At 33.7% G+C, this 13,854-nt stretch overlaps 1 protein-coding gene across 1 annotated transcript; it reads left to right on the plus strand.

Moving 5' to 3' along the window:
- The first annotated feature begins 6,087 nt into the window (after nucleotides 1-6,087).
- On the plus strand, nucleotides 6,088-7,911 carry LOC114914225 (uncharacterized). The gene has a single exon (XM_029264928.2). It carries the CDS (start codon nucleotides 6,088-6,090, stop codon nucleotides 7,909-7,911), a length of 1,824 nt encoding a protein of 607 aa, XP_029120761.2.
- Nucleotides 7,912-13,854: the final 5,943 nt, after the last annotated feature.

Below are 13,854 nucleotides of genomic sequence, written 5' to 3' on the forward strand. Positions count from 1 at the left end.
TGATTTATATATTTTATTTATAGATATGCAAATCATGCTTTTGATATGTTTTTTGTAGGCTCCTGACATATCAGGCACCCGTCGAGATAGCGGCACGTCACGTGGAGACAACGACGACCATCCGCCTGCAGATTGATGTTATTTTATTTTTGTTGTATTTTTATATTTATTTATATTACTCTTGATTGTAATGGACGATTAGTACTTTATTTTTATTTATATAAAATATTGTCTTTTGGTTTGATTAAATTTTCTATTTCAGCTTGCTTTTGATGTGAATGATGGTGATTGTACATGTGTGAATGTGAATGTGGTGATTGTACATGTTTATTGTATTGTACAGGTGATGTGAATGATGGTGATTGTACAGGTGTGAATGTGAATGTGGTGATTGTACATGTTTATTGTATTGTACAGGTGTGATATGATTTCGTACAGAAATGTATTGTATTATTTTCTTTTTAAATAATATTTGTATTTTTTTTTTCCTCTTAAAACCTTTAACGACGCTTATAAGCGTCGTTAAATTTGTCTTTTGCGATGCTTTAAAGCGTCGTAAATTTTTACATTAACGACGCTTATAAGCGTCGTTAAATTTGTCTTTTGCGACGCTTTAAAGCGTCGTAAAGATTTAAATTAACGACGCTTATAAGCATCGTTAATGTAAATATTTACGACGCTTTAAAGCGTCGTAAAGATTTACATTAACGACGCTTTAAAGCGTCGTTAAGATAAATTTAACGACGCTTTAAAGCGTCGTTAATGTAAATCTTTACGACGCTTTAAAGCGTCGTTAAAAAATAACGACGCTTTTAAAAAGCGTCGGCGCTATTCGTCCCCACTCTTACATAGTCGACGCTTTGCCGACGCTTTTCGAAGCGTCGTAAAGCCAAATAGCGACGCTTTAAAGCGTCGTTAATGACCATAAATAGCGTCGTTAATGCCTATTTTTTCTGTAGTGAGTTAAGTCCAAATTTAGACACATATACAGATCTAGACTCAAACTCATTTGCTATTGGTTAGACTAGACTAACTTGGGCTAGTCCGGTTTCCAACCCTGAATTTGGATTCAGTGTTCTCTTAGAAGCTGCATATATGCGCTGATAAGTTATCCGTTGGATACAACCCAGTCAAGAGCAATCGTCAGGGAAGCATTCATGCACAAAGAGAAATCCCACGGAATATCCTTAATATTGGAAATCCTGTCAATCCAGGATTATCTATTCCCCGGTTCTCTCTCTCTATGATGAAGAAAATGTCTTCCTCTCTAATAGCAAACTCTTCTCTCCTCAGTGTATACGATCTTCCATCATCTTCTAGGATTAAGGATGATCTCTTTGGGTTTCCAAGCACTCCCTCAAGTAGTTAGAATGTTACACGAACATGACCAACCCCGAACTAAGTGAGAAAAAGAAAAATGCTTTGTGGGCTTAGGAGTCACATCCACCGTAGGATGTGCCTCCATTCTATTGCAGGTCGCTATCAAGTAAGCCACACGATGCAGCAGGCTTATTTAAATGATGATTGAAAAATTAATAAAATATAATAATAATAATAAAATAATATTTTTTCAAATATATAATTTATTAAAAAAATTATTTTGATTCTATTTCCATTTTATTTCTTCTCTTTTGAAACATTATGTATAAGACGTGGAGCATCATCCCTATCTCGAACATCATGTTCACTCTAAATTCATTTTTTTTATAAATTAAAAATTATAAAAATAATAATAAATTTTTAAAATATAATCAAAAATTAATAATAAAAAAAATAATAAGATTGACAATTTTACTTAACACGGTCGATGACTTCACTGCTTAATGTGGTTGATGACTTCACTATATTGTATTGAACCTTGAGTTCATATATTGATTTAAGCAATCCTAACTTTTTACTAATTTCTTTCAAATTTCTTTCCTGATAAAATTTCTATAATATCTATTTATGTAACTATAATTAGAACAAAAATCAAATATTTATTTAAAAAAATTAAATAATTAATTAAAAATAAATTTTAAATATATCTTAAATATTTATAGAATGAACGTTCAAAGCTAGAACTATAAAGCTACAATCACTAAAAATATCTGACTAAAATCTTTAAAATTTGATATATTTTTTTCTTAAACCTACCTAACATCATACACATTATATCTTTTTAGAATAATATTTTTATCTTAATCTAAAAATCTATTTAAATTGATTCAAAAAATTAAATATAATAAAAAAATATCTAAATGATCAAATATTTCATAATTAACTAATTAAGTGATATGAGCAAACATAACTAAATCAACAAAATCATATAAAAATATTAAAAAAAATCCCTCGATTAATTTACTTTAATAATAAATAATATAATATAATAAATTTTAAAAAATAAAAATTAAATAAATCAATATCAATATGAAACTTTCTTGATAACCTGTGCTATGCAACATATTCTACTTAAATAATTAATAAAATATAATAAAAAAATAATATTTTTTGAAACATATATATTTTTTTAAAAAATTATTTTGATCCTATTTTTTTTTTCTAGCTAGAAACATACATATTTAATATAAAGTAATTGATACTCAACAATTATATAATAAACAGCTACATATATCAAGTACAAAACAATAAGTATCATCCCTATCTAGCACTTCAACTTTGATTTTAAATTTTTTTATATAAATTAAAAGTTATAAAAATAATAATATATTTTTAAAATATAATAAAAAATTAATATAAAAAATAATAATGAGATTTACAATCTTACTTGCTAAGTGCAGTCGATGATTTCGCTATGATATAACTTAGGTTCATCTTGACTCGCAACATGGAATACTACAAATAGCATTATAAAAAAATTTTTAAAAAAAAATAAATTTCAGTCTAACCATAAATATTAGATAATCAATGATCAATATGTCGATATAAAGAAACTCCTATGAATTTGTTAAATAAAATATTGAAAAACTAAATTTACTATATTTATTAAATTATTTATTTATTATTTTTAAAAATAATCTGTAATTATGTGGCATTGAATTAAAGAAAGAACCGGCGAACTGAAATAAGTGATACTTTAGATAATGATGAACATACTACAAATAGCATTATAAAAAAATTTTAAAAAAAATAAATTTCAATCTAGCCATAAATATTAGATAATCAATAATCAATATGCCGATATACAGAAACTCCTATGAATTTGTTAAATGAAATATTGAAAAACTAAATTTACTAAATTTATTGAATTATTTATTTATTATTTTTAAAAATAATCTGTAATTATGAATTGTAATGACAAAGATTTTTGAAATGGCATTGAATTAGAGAAAGAACCAGCGAACTGAAATAAGTGATACCTTGGATAATGATGAACATACCTATGCTCGAGGAAAAGGTTTGCCAACTGTATCTCCTCTTCGAGTACCATGCAAGAGATTGGATAGCAGCATCATGGCATCAATAACGAATATACTGATCATTTACCTTTTAACCTCTATACTGAAGTTGTACAGAACTTGGGACCTTCATATCCATTTACCTACAGTTTTGGGTTAAGGACACATCTCCGTTCTTACGACAAAAAGGACACATCCCTGTCGTCTCAATCTGTTTTTTCATCCAAATTTCACCCGAATCAGTGTTGACTAATATAGGATCCAAACGAAAAAATTTTGGGATTACATGGTGGAGCAAATGAAAAATTTGAATTGGTCAAATAGAATCAAATAAAGCAAAACTCACAAAAGCACCGCAGCCACCTTGATAGTCTCTGAGATCCAACAGCAGCAACCGAGTTGTACCTTTCTCGACCTTCCAGCATGGAAGTCTACTCCGAGCAAACCAGTCATATCGTCCTCCTCTTCCCCAGCTCCTCCACCATCTTTGACCACCTCCAATAGAGAAAAACAATTCATGCGAGCGAAGCTCGCCTTGTCTATCAACGGTCCATCGCCGGAGCCCAGTAACGGGGGGCGACGCTGGGGAGTTAAAAGGTAAGTCTTTTTCCAACATAGATTGACTTTTCATTTCTTCCGATCCACCGGAAGGAGAGCATCTGAGGGAGATGGGTTTCTCCAGTTCCGGATGGGGTTCTTTCCCATTCGGCCGCTCCAAGCCTCCCACCCCCGATCGAGACACTTGAGAATTGGAGGGAAAAAAAAACAGAGCAAGAGGGAAAACAGAAATCCGCCGGAAGCAGAGCATGCGAGTGAGATCGGAGGGGTTTCTCCGGTTCGATTGGGGTTTTATCTCAACCATATAGACTCCTCACAATGGGGAAAAAAAAATTATCAGGGGAACATAAGAAAAATCAGCGATAACAAAGGAAAGGCGAAAAAAAATTTAAAGGTAGGACATTTTCCCACATAGATTGATCTTTTTTCTGTTTTTGCTTTTTTTTTCTTTTCTTTTTTTTTCTTTTTTTGATATCCGTGGGAAGGAAAGCACCCGATTGGTCCCTTAAGGGTTTTTTTTTTTTTTTTTAATTTCTTTCTCCTTTCCGAGATCTATGGGAAGGAAAGCACCTGAAGGAGATTGGAGGGAAAGGCCGACGCCAGTGATGATGGGAAGGAACCCGACAGTAAAGACCGCTCGGAGGTGGCGGCGAGGAGAGCAGGGAGGAGATCGGCGTTTCATTTTTGGAGATTTGTGGGAAGGAAGGCGATCTCCTCAGCGCGACGATGGGGAGGAAGGCACGGCAGAGACCGGCAAGTGGCAGAGGAGAGCGGGAGGAGGTGGGGCGTCGCGAGGGCTTGAGAAGGTTCGAGAGATCTCGCGAAGGATTCGAAGTGAAAAAAATAGAAACTGTTGGAAAAAAAAAATATTCAAGGGGAGTCCTACCGGAGGCACGCCGTAGTCGACGCTTATCACGCTGAGAGGCTCTGGTCTCATTTTTAATGTGCTGTATATAATATATGTCAACTCAGTCCAACGGGCATTTGCCCGATAGAAATGAGGCATGACTTCCAAGTTAATGGAATCCTGAACTCCATAATTAATTAATTAATTAATTATTTTTTATTTTTTCTGAGAATAGTATCATTTTATTTTATATTTTACCTTTTTGATTCTTAGATTTTTTTTTTTTTTTTTTTTGCTAACTGCACGCCATATAATAGAACTGAATCATATGCTTTGAACTATAATACATATAGGACTCAGATAGAGAAAGTCTGGGAACCCGATTTGTAAATGTGAGGGTAAAGATTGAGAAATATCAGGTTAATAATCCTGTAGAAATTTAATTTGGTTTTAGGTTCATTAAGTCGCCCAAGCTCGGGAAAAATTAAAAGAAAAAGAAAAAAAAAATGATCCAGATTGAAATTGGATTACTGACCTAATTGCATCAATTTAGGTACCAACTCAACCCAATTTTTAGGTTGGGTTATGTAAAGTATAGATTCTCTAGCCTAAGCAGCACTATCATTTGTTAATATATTATAAAAAAAAAGAGTATTTGGAAAATTTTCATCCTTAAAGTTGTTCAATAAAACTGATTTAATTTAATTTCTATATTTGAATAAAAAAGTACAGTGCCGTTACTTTTGCCACTAAACTACTGTATATACCAAATTGTTTTAGCAAAAACATTTAAGATATATATTTTTCTTCTTCCTAATAAGAGGGATAAATTGAGAGAAAGAATTGCCGTGGTGTTCTATCATAGAAAATAAATTGACCTCAATGTTTTGACCGAGCATTTATATTACATTTATCTCATGATGATGCATTTATAGCTTTCGAGCTTATCAAGATTATTGCTTTATTTCTATTAATTTCAATACTTATCTGCAGAAACCATTATCTCTTTTCTTTATGCTTCCATTTGTGGTAACTTTCTTTTTTCTTTTTATTTCAAAAATAACTTTTGCTTCTTATTGAAGTAAATCCTGAAAGCAAAAGAAAAAAATCTTATTTACTATGCACATAAAATGAAAATCTAACTAACTTTTGTTCCATTTTTGTTTCAACATTGCAACTTGATTCCATAAACAATTTTTATGCAATGTAGGTGGTATATATTCAAATCACTTTTTACTTGCTTCTGTTGACACAGTTTTGGTTAAGATGTCAGGTAAACAAGCAATGGAAAGGCACACAATGCCCTCCACTTCTGCTGCTTCCTCTGATGCCCTACTTGAAGCTGGTGCGACCGATGACGAAATGGAGATGAAAATGCTGGAAGAGAGGATCCAAAGTGACAAAGCTTCATTGCAACTCTTGAAGGAGAAAATGAGGCACCAAGCAAATCCCCAAAAGCAATGCGAGTTGCAAGAACTAGCACGGAGGAGGAAGGCGAGGCGACTCCACAATAAGATTTCGAATTCCATGGCAAAACTTGTGCGGGAAGGCCTCGCTCAAGGCTACTGCTTTGGCATCGTAACAAACGATGGCAAGTCCATAGTTGCTTCCTCCGAAAACCTTCGAGAATGGTGGAAGGAGAAGGTGAAGTTCCTGGAGAATGCCCCTAGAGCAATCGAAAAGTTCGAGAAGAGGAGCCCAATCCTTCTATCAAGCAGCCACAATAACTCCGAGATTTCCGTCCCTGGTGCATTGAAGCAGCTAACAGATACCATACTGAGCGCAGCCATTTCGGCTCTCATGCGGCATTGCGACCCTCCACAGAGAAGATTCCCGATAGAGAAGGGTGTTGCACCACCATGGTGGCCCAGCATGACGGAAGAATGGTGGCCTACGCTGGGGTTCCCAGTGGATCAATCGCCTCCCCCTTATAAGAAGCCGCATGACTTGAAGAAGGGTTGCAAGATTAGCGTCCTCATGGCCATGATCATGCACTTATTTCCTGACACCCAGAGGATACGTGAGCTTGTGAGCCAATCAAAATCCCTTAAAGATCGGATGAGCCCGAAAGAAAGCAAGCTGTTCTCCTCTGTGCTTCGTCAGATAAGGAGACTTCACCAGCCTATGCAACAATCTTCGGCTATTCCTGACGAAGATGATGATGTTGGCTCCAATAGCAGAGCTGGCCAATATGATGTTGAAGTAGGTGATGATGGCTTTGATGATGACATGATGAGCTCCAGCGCGGTTGGTGGGAATATCTTCGATCTGAATAATTCTGGTGGCATGGAGGGCATCCCAGTTTCAGTTGCTTTGGAAAGCAACCAACGGATGGAGTTTGCTCAGCACAGTACTAGTCTGAATCATGATTGGAGAAATGCTCCACAAAATACTTGGCCAAGTTGTAATGTTGTGGCTCAGAATCCTCAAGTTACTGGCGTAGCTCAATATCCTCAGGTTATTGGGTTAGCTCATCAGAATCAAGTTACCGGCGCCGCTCAATATCCTCAGATCACTGGGTTAGCTCAGAACTCTCAAGTTACTGGGTTAAGTCCTCTTGGCTCAGATTTTGGTCCTGTTGACGTCTCTGGTCTTGGTAATCCAGGTGATGAGCAAAGGTTAATAGGTGGTATGATGAGATTTTCTAGTGATGATATTAATCAGGGCAGCAACTTGGTGGTTCAACAAGGTCCAGAAACTGTGAGCAATGACATGAATGTTCCTCAGCCAATATTTACAAGCAGTCCTGGTATTTACCAGCTGACAATTGCTGGAAATTCGTACTTGTTTCAGCAGATACCTAGTATGGATATAAGTCCTCTTCAACAACCAACTGGGATGCAGAGAAGCCACCTTGGACAAGGTGTTGGATCGAACCACCAGATGATTCAAGCTAACAATCTAAATCAGCCACAGGTGTACCCAAATGAAGATATATCTTTTGGACCTAGATTTGGGACACAGCCTAATTGTGCGAATCTTAACCTAGATCATGCTACCATTGCCGGCTCGTCCGCAGTGGAGGACGCCGGTGCTTTCTCTGGCCGAGTCGAGGAGAGGATGCCGATGCAAGACAGTTACTCCTGGACAACAAATTTTGGTTGTTAGGATTGTTTCTTTCAAGTTTCCTTCTTATTCATGTACAAGAAAAATTTAAAGCTTTTTGCAATCCTTCTATCCCAAGAATACTGAAATGAATAATTTTTTTGTGTCTTAGCAAACAACCTTGAGTTCACTTCATTTGGATTGGCCATGACCAGATGGATTTAATTGAGGAACTACTCCACAGCTCCATTAGGTCCAAAACCCATCCAACTGCAAAGAAGAAATCAAAAAATACTACTTCATCCTACTAACCCAAGTCTTTCTGAATGTAGTTAACTCTGGACCACGAGGGCCTAACCGACAAGCAAGGATTTTGCGACCACGTAGTTGAAGGGAAGTACGTAAACTTATATATGCATAATATTTGCGAAGGACGTAAGAAAGAACCTCTAATATAAGCATGCCTTCATTGACATGGAGGAAGATTGGAACAAAAATCTACACAAAAATCTTTGCCATCACTTCTTCATCAATGTAGTTTGTGGAAATCTAGGATCCTCACCTAAGATGACCTTCTTCAATTTGCAACATAGAACAAAAGCAATTGCAAAAATGGTCTAATTAAGTTCGCTCTTGTTGGAAATTTGGAGTAGGATAGTTTGTATTGGACAGACATCTATAAAAAGTTGCACATTCATGCATCCAACCAACCCGAAGGAAAATTATCCACTATTATTCAGAATAAAGAAATAGAAATAAACTCATCATTATCCACCTACGTTACAGAAATTATACTATGAATGACCTTAATTGCCCATACATTGAATTTTTTTTTTTCTATCTCTACTTTGTAGAAATAAAATGTAGATTCCAACATAAATTGATCCGATCGGAGAGAAGAAAGAAGAATTTCCTTAATCTGCTCAACTCGAATCTCTCAAAAAGATATTTAAAAAAATATAAAATTGATAAAAATAGGATCTAATTTTTTTTTTATTTATGAATTAATAAAATGAGATATATAGCATCTATTTACAATAATGAGATTTATCCATGCACTAGGTCAGATTCTTCTTCTAATAAAAATATGATAGTATTTTTCTAAAATAAATATGGCTAGTGTAAATAAATATAAAAAGATAAAGTTTTATAATAGATGGATCTTGTCTCTCGCATTGACTTTATCTTCCATCAATCTATCTAAATAATTTTAAATTAGAAGATACATTCAGTCAAATTTATTTTTTTTAAAAAAATTTATTTTATTAACTCATTTTGAACCCCACAGAATGAAATTTGGGCCTGATCCTAGGTCCACTTTTACCCTTTTAGGAGGTATCACATCATAGAACTCAAAAGGTTATCTAATTTTTTTTAAAAAAAATCATCTCAATCAAACATCACACAATCATATCCCTAGAAGTTGAGCATGCAATTTAATTTTCTAATATAGCTGATCTCACTCTTAGATTCTATTCAATTTTATATGTAGTGATTAAAATGGTCCACATCAAATTTAAATTTGATGGACTTCTTGGATCATAAATTAGTAACCAATTAATATTTTTAATATCCATCCATTCTAGAAATTTCTAGAAAAAGAACTATTTAGGTGAAAAAACCCCATACATATAAATCCTCGGTTTTGTTTGAAAGTAGTGGTTCAATCGACCTGGAGGGTGGGCTTCGGCCCAGGTTCCGGTAGAATAAATAAATAAATAACTTCAAGTTTGTTACAAAATCATTTGTAATAATATAGTACAAAGCTTGCACTAAATTTGAATATCTCTATAAATATTTCAAACAATACTCACACAGCATTTAGTAGATGGAATAAATGAGTGATAAAATGCACTGACATCCCATTTGGTATTATTATAGGTAGTAAAATTTTTGGCAGCAGAGCTTTTAATGCAGAATTGTTTGCTGTTTGATAATTATGTTTCTAATGTGTTGTGAAACTTTAATATCTATATGATAACTAAATTAAAAAAAAAAATAGTATCAGAAATGATAATAGAAAATATTGCATAGTACTTTCAATTGTTTAACTTTTATATGTAAAAAAAATGCTGAACTTATGATAATTTATTTTGATATCTTAATCTAAATTATAGAACAAAATATAATATAAAATATTAATATACTGTAATAATATTATAATACAATAAAATTGTATTTCCTTCCATATTATGATTATTATTATAATCTAATAAAAATAAAACTAATATAACATCACATTATTATATTATTATTGTATTATATTATATTGTTATCATATTATAGAACCAAAAATCCTTATTTTAAATTATTTTTTACATTTTAATCCAAATGATATAATAAATATATAATTATTTTTTATTAGTAATTACCAAATAATAGAGAATATTATAATAGCAAATTGGATAGTTCTTGATTCTAATAGTAACATAAATGTTTGACTTTGTTCATTTGCATATAAAACAGCAATAAAATTGTTCATATGTCCACAATCTTAATAGCAATAAAAAGGAACTCCAATATTTTTCAATATCTATAGTACAAGCATGGTATCTTAAATAAACGAGCCAACAACTTATAAGAAGAGTCATAAATCATAATATGATTGTACAAAACATCTGTCTTATATTTATTCAATGTTTGACTTTATTCCATCTCTTTATTTCTTGCAATTCATCATCTCTAAATAATCAAGAGGGAGTATGATTTAGCAGAATCACTAAACTTGATATGTAGATCACTTTGACTATAATGCGTAAGGATGGATAAGATCTAGGAGCAAGATATGTTATATCGGAAAGTCATTATGAACCAAATTTTCAAATAGATGAGAAGAATTGGGAAGAATAACAAAAGGCAAAATTAATATGAAAATTAAGATCTACATCCTATAAGATTTTATTTTTTATATTTATTTTTACAAGTCTTATTTATTTTTTGCAAGCTGGTTCTATTCCAACTAGGAGATGAATCCACTTTGAATTGTGTAAGGGCGGACCTTATTAATATTATAAATAGGGGCTATATACCTTGGTTTTGAATCAGTAATCAGTCATCAATAAAAGAAAAGGGGCATAAACCCTATTTTTGCCAATTATTTTATTTTTTTTTGAATTTCTCTTCCTAGTTCGGAGTTTTGATCCTCCACATCTATGGTTCACAATATAGGTAGGCAAGAGAAGTGCTATCCATGCATGAAGTATATTGAAGGATATAAGCGAGTATGGTTGCTAATTCTATCTCAATGGATGATGAGATGATGTAATGAAACAGTCTCCTACATCAAAAAATCAGAATCTATCATCTAGCAAGGAAAAGCAAAGTCGAAAACCATCTCCAAGCAAAGTCAAGCAGTTCATTATGAAGCAAAAAAGCAAGAATTTTCTTATCTTCAATTCTTATTTGGTAAGAGCTAAATCCCCTAACAAGAGGAGCCTTGATTCAAGATGATCACCAAACTAGATGTTGACTATTTTGACTACTATAAATAGGGTTGGACAGGTTCTAGGAGTAAGATTTATTATATCGAAAAGCCAAATCATAAGTCAAATTTTTGAAGGCCATAACTTGATTATATAATATTTGATTAATATAATTTTTTTTTAAATTAGATAAATTTTCAGAAACTACGATTTAGCATGAAGTCTGAAGGGATTAAAATGGGCTAAAGTTTCATCATTTGGATTTCAAAACAGGCCAATTAAACGACAAGTTTTCTTTTGAGGTAAGGCTTTGATGGAATGTATGTCCTTAAATGAGAAGAATCAAGTGGAGTGGAAAAAAATAAAATTAATATAGAAGTCGAGATTTATCTTTTGGAGGATCTTAATTTTTTTCATATTTATTTTTATTAGTCATATTTATTTCAGAAACCCAATCTTATTGAAACTAGGAGAGGAATTCTACTTAAATTATGCAATGCTAGACCTTAGCGTATTATGAATAGAGACCACTCATCTTAGTTTTGCATCAATAAAAAAAAAAGTGACATAAATCTCACTTTCACCAATTGTTCCATGATAATAAAAAAAATACCAACTTAAATAATTATGCAAACAAAAAGATTTTAAATTAATTTTAAGAAAAATTATCGCACCCCCCCCCCCCCCCCACAAAAAAAAAAAGTTTCCCGATATATCCCGGGTAGAGCTTTTACACAAAAGTGTCAAATTAATTTTTTTTTTATCCAAATAAATTTTTTTAGCTTTAAAAAAAATAGAAAATTTATTTCAAAATTTTTATCCAATATCTCAAAATCACCTAAAAGAGCTTCTGGTTTTCTAAGGAGCACATTTTAATCCTACAAAAGCAATACGGAACGTGGCTTGACTTTTTTTGACGGATTTGAAATTTATCATAAAAGCAGAATTACCCTCCCACCTTTTGCTTTAATTGAAGAGTGGATAGAGGCAAAAAGGTAATTAGAGGGGATATGTTTCTCCTATTCCAATAACTCTATTCCAGCATGTTGGTAGAATAGAGACATACAATCTATGCCACATGGTACTAGCATGATCCCATGGCCATATTTTGCTGTGGCAGCATAACCATGGAATAATAGGCTTAATCCAAGCTTGGCTTAGGCTAGGCTTTACCCGAAGGCGAGCAGTTGGCCTTGGCCCTGGCTTGACTTGTACGCCTACTTTCCAAGCTCAAGCACGGTCCTTTCTCAGATTTCAAGCTTCAGACCCCACCTCAAACTTTTTGACCATATGTTTATTTTTTTAAAAAACATTAAAAATAATTTAAAATACTTTAAAAATATCAAAAATAGTTAAATATTGCCAACAACCTATAATGCGTCTATTATCCCATTAAGTTCATATATAAACAACAATTATGAGTTAAGTCCCCAATGCATGAAACATAAACAAATAACACACACACACACACACAAAAAAAAAAGGCCAGGCTGGACTCGCTCAGGATTTAATCTCCAAGCCCAAGGCCAACTTGCTCATTAAATGGGCCTATTTTACAGACCTACCCTGGCATGCCAAGCCCCAGGCCCCATGAACAAGTCTAATTGAGACCAAGAGGAGAAAGGGAGTGGGCGATTAAGATGAGGAACAAAGGTCGGATGAGGAACAGGAGATGTGTAATGGGGTTGGGGGGCTGCGATAGGCCAAGAATTGGCCTGGTTCAAGAAGTAGCTGGCCCCAAATGAGACCCAAAAGAACCTAAAATTTTTCAGGACCTTAGATATCATGCAAATGCTGGCTTAAACTATTTAAAGCTAGTCCTAAGCCCTCGAGCTCGTTAGGGGCATTTCCACCCCTCGCTAACAGTATTGGTGCAATTGAGCTAAGCAAAAATGAGTAGCTAGAAGCTCAAGCTCAAGCTCAATTCAAAATACTAGGACTCGAAAGTGTGACTTGAGATCGATCGAACCTTAATATACTAAGTTCATACTTGGCCTGATGAAAAAGAGACAACATCGAGATTGACTCGACTCGACTCGAATATCAATCGAGTCATATTTGAACATGAATTCATGCTCAAATTCGAGTCTTAGCCTACTAATAATATATATTTATATATATAAATAAAATAATATTATTAAAAATATATATGAACTTGAATATGCTCACAAGCTTTCGAGCCAAGTATTTTACTACTTGAGCTCGATTTAAAAAAACTATTCTAGCTACTCGAGCTCGATAATAATTGAATCGAGTCGAGCTTGAACTCGAGTTAAGCTCGTATAGCTTATGAGCAGCTCGACTCATTTGCACCTGTAGCTAATAGGATGAAGATAAAATGTGAAAAAAAAAAATTGCTTGGATTCGATCAATGATTAGATATATTGTGGATCTGTACCTCGACCTCGATGCTGGCCGAGCTATAGAAGATGGATGCCTGACAGGTATACAGATATGCGACAGAGAGGAAGGCCATCGAACATACCCCGTCAGCAGTGGTTCTTGACTCCTTGGCTTGTGATGATCTATTTTAGATCGTTCTCGACTGACCTATTTCAGATCACCTGAGATCGACATGCACTTC

The sequence above is a fragment of the Elaeis guineensis genome, chromosome 5 (genome assembly GCF_000442705.2).
Source record: "Elaeis guineensis isolate ETL-2024a chromosome 5, EG11, whole genome shotgun sequence".
In the NCBI taxonomy this organism is placed as follows: domain Eukaryota; kingdom Viridiplantae; phylum Streptophyta; class Magnoliopsida; order Arecales; family Arecaceae; genus Elaeis; species Elaeis guineensis.

Bases quoted from the DNA above. Each gene is read 5' to 3' on its own strand.
- LOC114914225 (XM_029264928.2), top strand. From the start codon at position 6,088: ATGGAAAGGCACACAATGCCCTCCACTTCTGCTGCTTCCTCTGATGCC.